This window comes from Gorilla gorilla, chromosome 15 (genome assembly GCF_029281585.2).
Source record: "Gorilla gorilla gorilla isolate KB3781 chromosome 15, NHGRI_mGorGor1-v2.1_pri, whole genome shotgun sequence".
Classification (NCBI taxonomy): Eukaryota; Metazoa; Chordata; class Mammalia; order Primates; family Hominidae; genus Gorilla; species Gorilla gorilla.
In genome coordinates this window covers 76,916,180-76,930,592 of record NC_073239.2, presented here as the reverse complement: position 1 = coordinate 76,930,592, position 14,413 = coordinate 76,916,180, and the positions used below count along the sequence as shown (strand labels likewise).

Below are 14,413 nucleotides of genomic sequence, written 5' to 3'. Positions count from 1 at the left end.
TGATTTTACAAGTCACATATGGGTATCATCCATGATATATTCTACAGAAACCTCACATTTAACATGTCCACAACTGATTTCATCTTCCCTATGTGTCTGATAAAGAGCTTCACTATCTAACATACTGTTGATCACCTGCTTTCCCTCTTTTCTTTATACATTTGATTGTAGAACTGTTTCTCAAACAGGCCACACCATTATATCACCACTATCAGTGCCTTAGCAGACTTAGGCAGTGGTAGTGGTGATGTAACGGTGCAGCTGGTTTTCTGGTTATCCAGTGAAGAAATGAATGGATTTTTCCTTTGGATAGTGCAATAGTTTTCTACTGAATTTCCATACCACCAGTCTGATTTCAGTTAATTCCATGCACAAGCTGTCAAAGTTAGGGTCTTTAAAGGGAGTCTGTTCCTTAAACAGAAGAATATAAACTTTTAAATTTTGGCTTCCAAAATCCATCCTAATTTGGCTACAACCTCATACTCTTCCAGCCCTGGCTTCCTGTGTCTTTCTTGAATTCCAACCTACATCTTTACCCTCCACCATTGTAACACTATATTCTAGGCATACTAAATTTTTCAGTGTTCCCTGAAGACATCTGGATCTTTCAAAACCATGTTTCTACAGTAAGAATATTTTCTCTCTCTGGAAGATGTAAACAACTAAATTTCTCATGTCCTTCAAAATCCACTCAAAGCTCACCTCTTTCCATAAATCTCTCCCAGTAACTCTGAGCTTCCTACATGTGTTCACATATCTATTTCCTCCACTAAATTGATGTTTTTGACTCAGGTAAACGAATTTCTTACTAAAATAGTAAATCTAGATATTATAGTGCAGAAATAATAATTTCTCAGTACTGTCAGCCAGAAGATTGCTCTTATTATGCTGCACATTTACAGACACAGGACAGGGCCTCTGTTACATAACTCTAGAGGCATCCTACTCCCCTTATCTTGTATTGAGTTCTATTCAGTTATATAATGAATGACACCCAAAGGGCACACTAAAGAGAATATAATGTGAATTTTGCCTTCTAGAGTTGTGCAATATTGCAATAGTAGAGTACAGAGAGTCTGGTTGGAAGGCTGGGGTAATAGTCTAGGTCAGAAACTATAGTAGTTTGGATAGAGTGGTAGCAGCAGATCTGAAACGAACACATCTAAAAGTCAGACAGAGAAGTAGGCCTAATATCTCAGTAGAATTGTCTCGGCATAAAGTAAGTCACTTTAATAAGTAACCAGATTTCCGTTGATTAATTTTGTAAAGATCCCATATTCTGTGTTGATTAATTCTAGAAGCTTATTTAAAACTTATCTGCCTTTATCTTATTAAAGAGAGCTGATTGGTTATTCAGGAATAAAATCCCTTGCTAATTGGAAGGCCAGCTCAAATGGCTATTGAGCACTTGAAATGTGACTAGTCTTAATGTGCTCAGAGTGTAAAATATACTTCAGAATTAATAGTTAGGATGAAATTACCTTATTAATGAATATTCATACTGGTTCCATGTTAACATGATAATAGTTTAGATATGCAGGTGCTATAGTTTCAATGTGTCCCCCAAAAGTTCATGTGTTGGAAACTTAACTCCCTCTGCCTTCATGAATGGATTAATGTCACTTTCAGAGGAGTGGGTCTATTATCTTGGGAGTAAATTTGTTATAAAATCAGCTCTCTCTGGCTCTCTTGCTCTTGCCTTCTTGCCATGTGATGCCCACTGCCATTTTATGACACTGCAAGAGGCCCTCACCAGATGCAGGCACCATGCTCTTGGATGTCCCAGCCTCCAGAACGATGAGCTAAATAAATGTATTCTCTTTATAAATTACTCAGTCTGTGGTATTTTGTTATAGAAATAGAAAACAAACTAAGATATTTCAGTTAAATAAAATGTATTATTAAAATTAATTTTACTTTTTAAAAAAGCTTTTAAAAACATAGCTACCAGAGAAGTAAAAATTACATATGTGGTTCACATTATATTACTACTAGAGAGCACTGATTTAATCCATGTAGAAAAAGAGAAATGGACGCTTTAGGTAGCATTGTACCTGGCATCATCAGACAGGCAGTTTAGTATCTTTTGACTTCATATGCTAGATTCTGATTCCAAATTCAAGATTCCTGTCTCAAAGCTGTATTCCTCACAATACTCACCACAATATGACTGTAAACACTAGTCTTTGCAAGGGAAAGTATTGTTTTATCATCCAAACTAATCAGTTTTGGTCGGGCCTTGATTCTGGGCTCCATTTTTATAACTTCATCATCAAATTTCAAATCCTTGGAAAATACTGATACTTCTGGGGTTTTTTTGCTTTCTTCTAGAATAACATTGTTGAATACAGAAAATAAAGAGGGTGCCTTGACCTAAAAAATGTATTAAAAACATTGCAAAATCAGTTGCTGTATTTATCATTTTGAAAAACAAACAAGCTATGTAGAAAAGATGAGTTGACATTTTTAGTTATACAGTCATATCTGTGATTATCAGAATCACATTAGGACATCTATGAGAGCAGATTAAAATTGTAGGCTATGCATGGTGTATCTATTCCCACCCACTGAACATTTCTTAAAACTGGCAGAAGATAATTTTAAAATATTTCGTAACAGTGAAGAGGGTACCTACAAAGGCCTAGAAATTGTGACACATAAATCAGAAAGGACTGAACTGACAGGTAAATAGGATCAGAAATGTAACCTCTGGCTAAAAAATATGCAGGAGATAAACACTTTTAAAATCAGATCCAGAGAAACTTGAACAAAGAGCAATTAGTTACCTTAATTATCAGGTAATTCAGTAATTATGGTAAGAATTGTGGATGAATGAGCAAGAGACACATAAACAAACAGAACTGGCTCTAGAAAAAACCAGAATACTTCATCAGAGAATTTTTAAAAATCTAGGACAATAAAGTATCTATGATAAAAGAATAAGCTGCTATGGAAAAGAAAAGGACACACACTTCAAAGCTAAAATAAAAACAATTCTTAAAATAAAAATTTAGTAAATACCCTGAGAACCAAGTGGATATGGTAGCAGATCAAATTAGCAATGTGGAAGCTAAGATTGAGAAAATATTTCAAAACAAATAATTTAAAAATAGAGTATAAAATAGAAGAGAAAAAATTAAAAGGCATGAAGGATCAATTTGGAACACCCGATATTTAACTAATAGGGGTATTCCAGAGGGCCTAATAGAAAATGGAAGAGAAGAAATAACCAAGAAACTAAGAGAAGCAAACTTTCCAGAAGAGAAGAAAGAATTGAATCATCACATCAAAAGAGCTCATAAAGCGGCAAGCAGGAGGATGATGGAACCCCAAGGTCTTTGCTGACATCATTGAATGGTCACAACAGCCAGGTATTGCCCATCTCTTGAGTTATGTGCGTTAAATGAACTTCTATCTGTTTACTGTTTGTCTGGGTTTCTGTATCTTTTGCTAAAGGCATACTTGACTAATATAATCCCATTCATTATAGCAATATAAAATATAAATGTCCAGAACTAAACTTAACAAGAAATGTTGGAGACCTATATAAAGAAAACTGTAAGAGAGGACCTGAGTAAATGGAGTAGACAGATTATCATGTTCCTAGAACAAGAAGTCCAATACAGCAAAGTAGTCAGTTCACACCAAATTAAGTTTTAAATTCAATATAATTTCAATCATATTTTAATAGGATTTTAAAATAGAGCTTGACAAGCTATTCTAAATTTTATTTGGAAAAAGATACTGTTTAAGAATAGTCAAAAAAAAGTTTAAAAAGATGAGTGGGGACAGAGGAAGGGGGTTTGCCCTATCACACATCAAGATATATGAAGTTTGTAATAACCAAAACAAATATGATAGTGATCCAAAATTAGATGAAAGAGTTCAATGGAACAGAATAGATTCATATAGACAGATTCCTCATATATGCAAATAATTTTAACAATAAAGGTTGTATTTTGAAATAGAGCAGAAAAGATAATGCCTAAGTATTTATTCATTTAAAAAAATTGACCACCTTTCTACCTCACACACCATAAAACAATTTCTAGATGGATTAAAAAAGCTAAAGGCTTTAAAACAAGTTATATAAGTATTGTAAGAAAATAAAGAATATTTATTACAGGCTTTTTGACATAAGACATAAAATTCAGAATCCATACAGGATAAGATTGAGAGAGCTGACCTCTTAAAAATTAACTTGTGAATTACAAATTAAAATGATGAGTTTTTTTTTAAATTTTATTATTATTATACTTTAAGTATTACGGTACATGTGCACAATGTGCAGGTTAGTTACATATGTATACATGTGCCATGCTGGTGTGCTGCACCCATTAACTCGTCATTTAACATTAGGTATATCTCCTAATGCTATCCCTTCCCCCTCCCCCCACCCCACAACAGTCCCCAGAGTGTGATGTTCCCCTTCCTGTGTCCATGTGTTCTCATTGTTCAATTCCCACCTATGAGTGAGTACATGCGGTGTTTGTTTTTTTGTCCTTGCGATAGTTTACTGAGAATGATGATTTCCAATTTCATCCATGTCCCTACAAAGGACATGAACAAAATGATGAGTTTTTCTTTTCTTTCTTTTTTTTTTTTTTTGAGACGGAGTCTCGCTCTGTCGCCCAGGCTGGAATGCCGTGGTGCGATCTCTACTCACTGCAAGCTCTGCCTCCCGGGTTCATGCCGTTCTCCTGCCTCAGCCTCCCGAGTAGCTGGGACTACAGGCGCCCGCCACCACGGCCGGCTAATTTTTTGTATTTTTAGTAGAGACAGGGATGGTTAGCCAGGATGGTCTCAATCCCCTGACTTTGGGATCCGCCCGCCTTGGCCTCCCAAAGTGCTGGGATTACAGGCGTGAGCCACCGCGCCTGGCCGAGTTTTTCTTACAATTAAAATTAAAAGGCAAGTGACAGAAAATATTTGCAACATATATAAGATAAATGATTTTTAATTTTTTAAATTTTTAAAATTTTTTGTAGAGACAAGATCTCACTATGTTGCCGAGGCTGGTCTCAAACTCCTGGGCTGAAGCAGTCCTCTCACCTTGAACTCCTGGGATTACAGGCATGAGCCACCATGCCTGGGCTAAGATAAAGTACTAAAATCCAGAATGTATGTAAGGATTTTCCCAATTAATACAAGAAAGACAGAGTTTAATAGAAAATGGTCAAAAGATATAACAGTTGGTTCGTACAACTCTAAATAATTTTAAGCATATGAAAGAATAAAATATATTGTTTTTTGCCCACCATAGTGGCCAAAAGAGACTGATAACATCTTGTGTTGGCAAATGTAATGAGACATGCACTGTCACACACACTTGGAAATTTGTAAAACAGTCAAGTCTTTGTGGAGAGAATTTGGCAAAATCTAACAAAATTTAAGATGCATATATCCTTTGACTCCCAAGTTTTCTACAAATCTATCCTGTAGAGAAACTTCCATATTTGTATAAAGATACATCTACAATGATGTTCACTGAAATATTATTTTAAATAATAAATATGGACACAGTATATCAACAGGAGAATAGTTGAATAAATTAGTATTACTGAATAATATGCAGCCACCAAAATAATGAAATACCCATCTATATGTACTAAAGTGAAAATATGTCCAAAACATATTGTTAAAGGCAAAAAATTCACAGAATACTTAGACCTTGTTTCTACTATGTCAAATGGTATCTGTTATTATATATGTAAATGCATAGAAAAAGGATTGAAAGCAAACCCATAAAACTGTTAACAGTGGATTCCCTGGTGAAAGAGAATGGCAGTGAGGTTAAAGTGAGGGCACATTTTCATGTTTATTCTTCAATGTAGTTTCAATGTATTTTGAATCTTCAAAGTAGACTGAATCTTTTCCAGTGGGAGTACAGCCATATATTAATCATTTGATTATTTGCCTAAAAAATATTAGTTGACTTGTTTTGAAAATTAAGTTATTCACAAAATAACAATTATACACACATGCACATAATATAAACTTGACATAGCATTATTCGACTTCAAATTACTACTTTGTTCCCATTTAAGGAATTAGAATTAGTCTTTAAGAATATGTAACAATTCATACCATTGTAATATACTCAAATTCAACAACATATTCCGGCAAAACAAGGTCATGATCAAAGACAAACCACTTGCACTGCCGAACACTGCAATCACAGTTTCTTTGTCCCATGACAGAATCTAGAGTAAAAACAAAAACAAGCAAAGCAAACACAGTTCCTCAGATTGAAACATACTTTTTCATTCTTACATAGTTCAATAAATAACAAACTCGATGAGTTGCAACAGTCATATTATTGAAGATTTTTTCTTTCATTTTTTAATAAATAACAAACTCAGTAAGTTGCGACAGTTATATTATTGAGGATTTTTTCTTTCATCCTTTCCACTCCAGCTTTTTAATTATATAAATACTTTTTAATTATATAAATCCTTTCACTACATAGACTAGTAGTGCTTAATTTTATTGATATCCTTTTCCTTTTCATACTTTTTCACTTTTCTATTCAATGTGTGGCCATGCAATTTTGACAAACGTATTTCTCTAAAACTCTTGTTAAAAGTCGGGTGGTTTTTTAATTCTTTGAAAATGAACACACACACACACACACACACACACACACACACACACAAATACATAATTACATTAAAATTTGCCAGATTATCTACCCACACTCATATATAAATGTCTTTGAGGTAGGGAATATAAAAATTATTAGTGGCTAGTAACAGATTTTTGTAGAAAATTCTACAAACTTTGTTAAGTAGAAATAAAATTGTGAGTATCCGTATTAAACACAAACATTTTTCATTCAGAGAGATAAAACCACATTAATCTTTATGACAGACATACTTAGTAAATATTTCCGAGGAATGAACACTGAATTAACCATTGGATAGTTGGATTGACTGATGGATTCTTTTTCATGGGCCTGAACACTCTGGCCAAGGAAAACTTTTGTAATGAGGAGGATGCCTAAATATAAAAAAACAGAAGTAATTCTTAAGAATAAGTAACTTTAATAATTTTCCAACATAACCTTCTTTATTGGCCCAAGACTAAACTGTATGTTCTGTAAAGGCAGAGATGCTGGCTCTCTTGTTTGCTACTGTACAGCGCATAACACATTGCTCGATCCAAAATAGATGCTCAACAAATATTTGTTGACTACATGAAATAATTATAAAAGAGGTGTTGTGTGATTATATCAAGCAAAGCTTTACAGAAGAGGGAGAAGGAAAGAACACATTAATTCGGCAAGGTTTTTTAAGTAGTTAAAAATAAATTTTGGTTGTTGTTAACTGGGTAAAAGTTCAGTAGCACCTAGCACATAGCTTAGATGGTAGGAGGCACTCAATATATGTCTACTTAATGAATAAACATTTCATTTTCCTTTAGATTCTTAAGGATCCTTGGGATTCATTAAATCCTAAAGTCAAGAAACTAAAAACGTAATTTATAATCATAATACATAAAATGTTCAAAGAAATTTTGTTTGTTTTTACTATGCACAAGATATAAAATGTAAATTAGGAGAACCTAATTGTTTTGGAAAACATTCCAGAAGGATCTAGCAGAACATCGTGAGGCATTTCTTAATATGAAAATGGAGAAGAATGATAAAGAATAAAAGGTTTTTTCAAGTAAGGAGTTAAGGAGTTCTTTCTAGACTCAATAACCTGCTTAATTTTATAATTATTATTAACTGGATAAAAAACTGCAAAACACGTATCGTTTAGTTCAGAATGATTCATCTTAGCGATCTGGAACCTAGAATGTCATTCTTATAGAATTAAGTTAACCCAATTTCTGACTACCCAATCTTTAGTACAGTGGTCTCCAACCTTTTTGGCACCAGGGACTGGTTTCATGGAAGACAATTTTCCCCCAGACTGGGGATGGGAGGATGGTTTCAGGATGATTCAGGTGTATTATATTTATTGTACTTTATTTCTATTATTATTACATTGTAACATATAATGAAATAATTATATAACTCACCATAATGTAGAATCAGTGGGAGCCCTGAGCGTGTTTTCCTGCATCTAGATGGTCCCATCTGGGGGTGTTGGGAGACAAGTGACATATCATCAGGCATTAGGTTCTCATAAGGAGCGCACAACCCAGATCCCTCGCATGTGCGGTTCACAATAGGGTTCGCGCCCCTGTAAGAATCGAATGCTGCCACTGATGTGACAGGAGGCGGAGCTCATGCAGTAATGCAAATGATGGGGAGTGGCTGCAAATACAGATGAAGCTTTGCTCACTTGCCCCCTGCTCACCTCCGGCTGTGTGGCCAGGTTCCTAACAGGCCACAAACTGCAACCAGTCTGTGGGCAGGGGTTGGAGACCCTGCTTTAGTAGATCGGATGGTTGAGACTAAAGAATAGGTGTTCCTTACTCCCTGACCTGATCTATTCTCCATATTACACATTCTTTGGTACCACGCATTAATACTTCATGTTTATAGCTCCTATATGATAACTATGATTTTATATTTATTTATGTGATTATTAATATTTATAAGCACCATAAAGATGAAACTGTCTAGTTTGCATAGACTGTATCCCTTCCAGTGCCTAACACACAATAAGCATTCAATAAATACTTGTAGAACTAAAGAATGTACAGTGGAAGAGGGTGAGGCAAGAAGGACATGATGAGCTATAGTCTTTTTCCCCAGTCCATGGGTACCAGGGAGTCTCTCCCAGAAGTGTCCTATAAATTGGTTTGTGTACTTATATTTCTACATATTCAAGCTGCAAATGAAGTACTGGTAACTATGAATGAATTATCAAAAAATTATATAAGACAAGTTATAAAGCAATCCATACACTTTCCAATTTGTCTTTAGCTAATTTTAACTTAAACCCAGGTTTTCTTATCATCTTAAATTATGATGATTCAGGACAAATAAGGCCTATCTTCCGGAGTACTTTATATAATTATTATATAATTATCACATATATGGGCCAAATTCTTTTCTATTTCCTGTGAATTTGGTGTGTGTGTGTGTAGTATATATATATATATATATACTACACACACACACACACACACATAGTTTAGTTCAGCATATATATATATATGCTGTGACACATATATATATATGTGACACAACATAATGAACAAAAGCAGACTGTGAAAAATGTCCCTGAAAAGTTGAATTAAATATCTGAGTAACAAATATTCCTCTTAATGCTGACATAATAATCACTCAGTAAGTATCTGTTAAAAGTGTGGCTAAATTAATAATGAGAAAGTCATGTATTACTACATTGGAAAATATGAAATAAAATGGTTTGAAGAACATCTCCTTGGTTGATAAAACCAAGTATCAGAAATGATATGAAAATAATTAATGAATTTGAAGACAGAACTTAAAAGTTCAGAAACATGGCATATTTGTATTTACCATGTCTGAAGAGCTCATGCTTAAGAGAGTTTTTCTTCTCATCTTTGTGCTTTTGCTGTAAAAATTCAATTCTGGGACACTCACTTATACTTAGACTGTTAGAAAGAATGATGGCTTCTTTTTTGAGAGGCAGCTGCAAAGAAAAAACAAAGTCTGAGTATTTTTATAAAATTGACAATACTTCGACTTCAATACAGAGGGTTTATTATTTTATTTTTATGTGTCTGGGCAAAGAAATCTGCAGGCCGGACTCACTGAAAAGAAGTAGATAACCTTCAGGTGCAACTTCATTTGGCAAAACCGTTTATTTATCTTAAATTCATATGCAAATAGGTTAATAAAAGGTGATGCAGAACAAAAATTGTTCCTGGAAAAGCAGCCACAGTCAAGACTGATAATACTATGTGGAGCAGGAGCAATAGCTTTCAATGAGTACTCCACTAGTAATCTTGCTAACTCCAAAAAGAAAATCTAATGGAATGAGGTATTATATCAGTGAAGATTCTTGTTTATACTATAATTTTTGGGGCTAATAATCTACATTGTTTTCTAGAAACAAAACACTTTTCATGTGCTAACCCATGGAAATCCTAGTTTGTATTGTGACTAACTTTATTTCTTGAAAGTATTCTATCAGTAATGTTCACATTACTTGCTTGCCGTGAAAACAGCTCTAAAAACCAAAAATCTCTATTTTTAGATTTTAGTAAGAAAACTAGAGCTAAAAGAGATTATACGATCTGTCCAAGGACAGAACTAGTAATTGGCAAAGTCATGATTTGAACTCAGGTCTATTTGTTCTTGTCACAATCTCAAAGGTTTGAAATTACTATTTGTTTAACAATAGCCAAATTATTTAGAATTATGTCTTATCTGTAAATGCCAAATTACTTATTTTTTTAATTGAAATCTGCAATCCAAAGACATTCTGAAAAAATAAATACAGTCAGCCCTCCACATCCACAGTTACCACATCTGAGGATTCAACCAACCATGGATTGAAAATATTCAGGAAAAAAATGCAATACAAAATAATACAAATAGCAAACAATGCAGTATAACAACTATTTAAATAGTATTTACATTGCATTGTAAGTAGTCTAGAGGAGTTTTAGAGTACACAAGAGGATATGTGTAGGTTATATGCAAATACTGCACCATTTTATATAATGGACTTGTGTATTCACAGATTTTGTTATCTGCGTGAGTCCTGTAACCAATCCCCCAGAGATACTGATGGGTGAGTATACTCTAATAGGGCTTATCCGACCACAAATTCCACACCCCAGTAAGTAACCTTTTTAGACTTTCAATGAACATCACTAAATATCCATTCGATATAACCCACGTGCAGGGCATTGTAAGGCTACAGTGTAGTCTTGGTCCTCAGTTAAGAAAGGCAAATATAGAAACTATACATGATAATTTAAAAAATACAAGGCACCACAAGATGTGTCAAATAAGATATACTTTTTAACTGAAGGGATTAGGAAGGAGTTTATAGAGGCAATGAAATCATGGGTAGGCTTTGAAGATTGGACATAATTCAAATAATCAGAAATTTAAAAGGAAATTATATTTTAAGAGGAGGAAAACATGAAGGTATACAAATAGGTGTGATTGCTATCCATCCATCTGACATCAATTCCTTCACTAGATTTCTACTAAGAATCTACTCTATAAATACAGATCCTGCTCTTAAGAACTAGTAGAAAAACGCACACAAATGGTTACATTTCAATAAAACAAATGTGTTATAATAAAAATTTTCAGTTGATCACCACTTAACTAACACTTAACCAATTTGCAGGATTAACCAGTATTTTCTGTTGTCTATATAACTCATACTATGATGGCAGTTCAGGGATAAAATGGAACTTTTAAAAAATGGATATACTTCTACTGTATCCAGTTGTGTTGTATGCTTACCAAGAGTCAGTTAATTTTGTTCCCAAGCTTGTTTAGGCCAGTTGTAGTTGTTATGAAATTATGCATATTATTTAAAGCTATAAAATAGAAGAGGAGTTGTTTCTTTGAACAATTTTGGAAAATTTAGTAAAATTCAATAGAAGATAATCATTAAAAACTTCTGGCAAGGCATGTGTAGATAAAGCAAATGCAAAAGTTTGGGGTGGTGGGGGGAATCAGACAAACTAGAAGGATTTTTACATTTGAGTTACTTTGCAAGAATCTTTAAGTGCATGCTCAACTTTAAGGAAAACAAAACTAATATGAAACATGGTTATGGCTGATACAAGAAAGACTACTTAGAGTTCCAATTTCATAGTCAAAGGCTTTGGCCCTACACAGAAGATTGACACATGAATGTAAATTTGTATTTTAAGTTATATTAAAGGATTTGTTAAGTAAATCATTTGTTTACAGTTCTCCATTTTAACTGACTTTTTGGATTAACCTGCAAACTAGGTAAAAGGGCACCTACTGTTTGAAAATTCAGGAAAAGCCACACAAAGGAAGAAACCCTTGAGTTGGGACTTAAAGGATCAGTAAGTCTGTTACAGGGAAGAAATAGAAAACAGCATTTCATCAAAGGGAGGTATGAGCTGTACTTAGGAGAATCACAAGTAGACTACATACTTCATTAGGGGCACTTGGCATATTTGGTAATAGGGAGTTAGGTTGAAGATAGATTGTGAGGGTTGTCACAATCTATCCTTCAATGCCAGGCAGAGGAATGTGGACATCATCATTATATGTAATGCGAAGCTACTGAAAGTTTCTCGTCATGGACACAGTGCAATGTGCACTATGAAAATAATGTTTTAAGAAAGATTAATTTGTACTGTGAAAAATGGAAGAACTAGAGGGCATGACCAAGGGCAGTGTTGCGTATTGGGAAACAATGGCAGAGATTAGAAGGAAAGTTCTAAGGGTTGAAAGTGGTGGCAGGCAATGGGATTAGGGAGAGAAATGAAGAGCCACTGGAAAATGATTAGATGTGGGGATAATGGAAAAGAGAGGGTTGAACATAATTCCAAGGCTTTGAGCATGTTCAGTGAAGGAAATGACAGTATTGTTATGGAAATCAGGAAAGAAGACCAGGAGAGAGCTGCTTATGAGCAAAAGATTAAAGCCTGGTTTTAAAATAAGAGATGACACAAACAAATGGAAAAACATTCCATGCTCATGGACAGGAAGAATCAATATTGTTAAAATGGCCATACTGCCCAAAGCAATTTATAAAGTCAATGCTATTCCTATCAAACCACCAGTGACATTCTTCACGGAACTAGAAAAAACTATTTTACAACTCAAATGGAACCAAAAGAGAGCCCAAATAGCCAAGCCAATCCTAAGCGAAAAGAATAATGCTGGAGGCATCAAACTATCCAACTTCAAACTACACTACAGGTCTACAGTAAGAAAACGGCATGGTACTGGCACAAAAACAGACACATAGACCAATGGAACAGAGAATAGAGAGCCTGGAAATAAGGTTGCACACCTACAACCATTTCATTTTCAACAAAGCTGACAAAAACAAGCAATGGGGACAGGAACCCCTATTCAATAAATGGTGCTGGGATAACTGACTAGCCATATGCAGAAGATTGAAACTGGGCCCCTTTCTTATACCATATATGAAAAATCAACTCAAGGTGGAGTTAAATGTAAGGACTTAAATGTAAAACCCAAAACTATCGAAACCCTCACACAACATAGGCAATACCATTCTGGACGTAGGAATGGGCAAATACTACATGATGAAGATGTTGAAAACAATTGCAACAAAAGCAAAAATTGACAAATGGGATCTAATTAAATTCAAGAGCTTCTGCATAGCAAAAGAAACAACAGAGTAAACAGACAATCTACAGAATGGGAGAAAAATTCTGCAAACTGTGCATCCAACAAAGGTCTAATATCCAGATCTATAAGGAAATTAAACACATTTACAAAAAAAAATCACCCCATTAAAAAGTGGGCAAAGGATATGAACAGACACTTTGCTAAAGAAGACATACATGTGGCCAATAAGCATAAGAAAAAAAGCTCATCATCACTGATCATTAGAGAAATGCAAATCAAAACCACAATGAGACACCATCTTATACCAGTCAGAATGGCTATTATTAAAAAGTCAAAAAATAACAGAGGCTGACAAGGTTGTGAAGAAAAAGGAATGCTTATACATTGTTGATGGAAGTGTAAATTGGTTCAACCATTGTGAAGAACAGTGTGATGATTCCTCAAAGACCTAAAAACAGAACTACCATTTGACCCAGCAATCCCATTACTGGGTATATACCTAAAGGAATATAAATCGTTCTATCATAAAGACACGTGCATACATAGGTTCATTGCAAACTATTCACAACAGCAAAGACATAGAATCAACCTATATGCTCAGACTGGATAAAGAAAATGTGGTACATATACACCATGGAATACTATGCAGCCTTTCCGGGAACATGGATGGAGCTGGAAGCCATTGTCCTTAGCAAACTAACACAGGAACAGAAACCCAAAATACTACATTTTCTCACTAATAAGTGGGAGCTAAATGATGAGAACACATGAACACATAAAGAGGAACAACAGATATTGGGGCCTACTGGAGGGAGGGGGTGGGAAGAAGGAGAGGAGCTGCAAAAATAACTAATGGGTACTAGGCTTAATACCTGGGTGACAAAATAATCTGTACAACATACACCCATGACACAAGTTTACCTAATAACAAACCTACACACGTAACCCTGAACTTACAGTTTTAAAAGGCTGGTTTTAGACACACTATATAAGAGAATAAAGTATATTAACCATGCAGGAATGGCAGCTGTAGGTGGCAGAGCAGAGAGGAAGAGATAGCCTAACTGAAGATATACATTTTGGAGAAACCATAAGTGAATACGTGATACTCTTTGCGTTTATTGACCAAGTCCTTGATTACAAACAGTATTCGGTAGGGAATGAACTCAAGCTATGTGAGCAGATTTACTCACATACTCTCCC

General features: G+C 34.6%; 1 protein-coding gene and 1 long non-coding RNA gene across 4 annotated transcripts in view; one reads left to right on the top strand and one right to left on the bottom strand.

Annotated features, from left to right (window-relative positions):
• The window catches only part of LRRC9 (leucine rich repeat containing 9), a 142,466-nt gene that overhangs the window by 84,355 nt on the left and 43,698 nt on the right, over positions 1-14,413 (bottom strand). The window contains exons 13-16 of the mRNA XM_055361940.1: positions 9,440-9,572; positions 6,877-6,999; positions 6,088-6,203; positions 2,161-2,373 (exon numbers count right to left, since the gene is read on the bottom strand). Coding sequence (XP_055217915.1) covers positions 2,161-2,373; positions 6,088-6,203; positions 6,877-6,999; positions 9,440-9,572 — 585 coding nt within the window. The remainder of the gene's footprint in view (positions 1-2,160; positions 2,374-6,087; positions 6,204-6,876; positions 7,000-9,439; positions 9,573-14,413) is intronic.
• Positions 1-14,413, top strand: part of LOC129526751 (uncharacterized) — a 128,779-nt gene that overhangs the window by 111,988 nt on the left and 2,378 nt on the right. For all 3 annotated transcript variants that reach the window (XR_010130761.1, XR_008671494.2, XR_008671495.2), the window contains one exon: positions 10,629-10,679. This is a non-coding gene — a long non-coding RNA (uncharacterized lncRNA). The remainder of the gene's footprint in view (positions 1-10,628; positions 10,680-14,413) is intronic.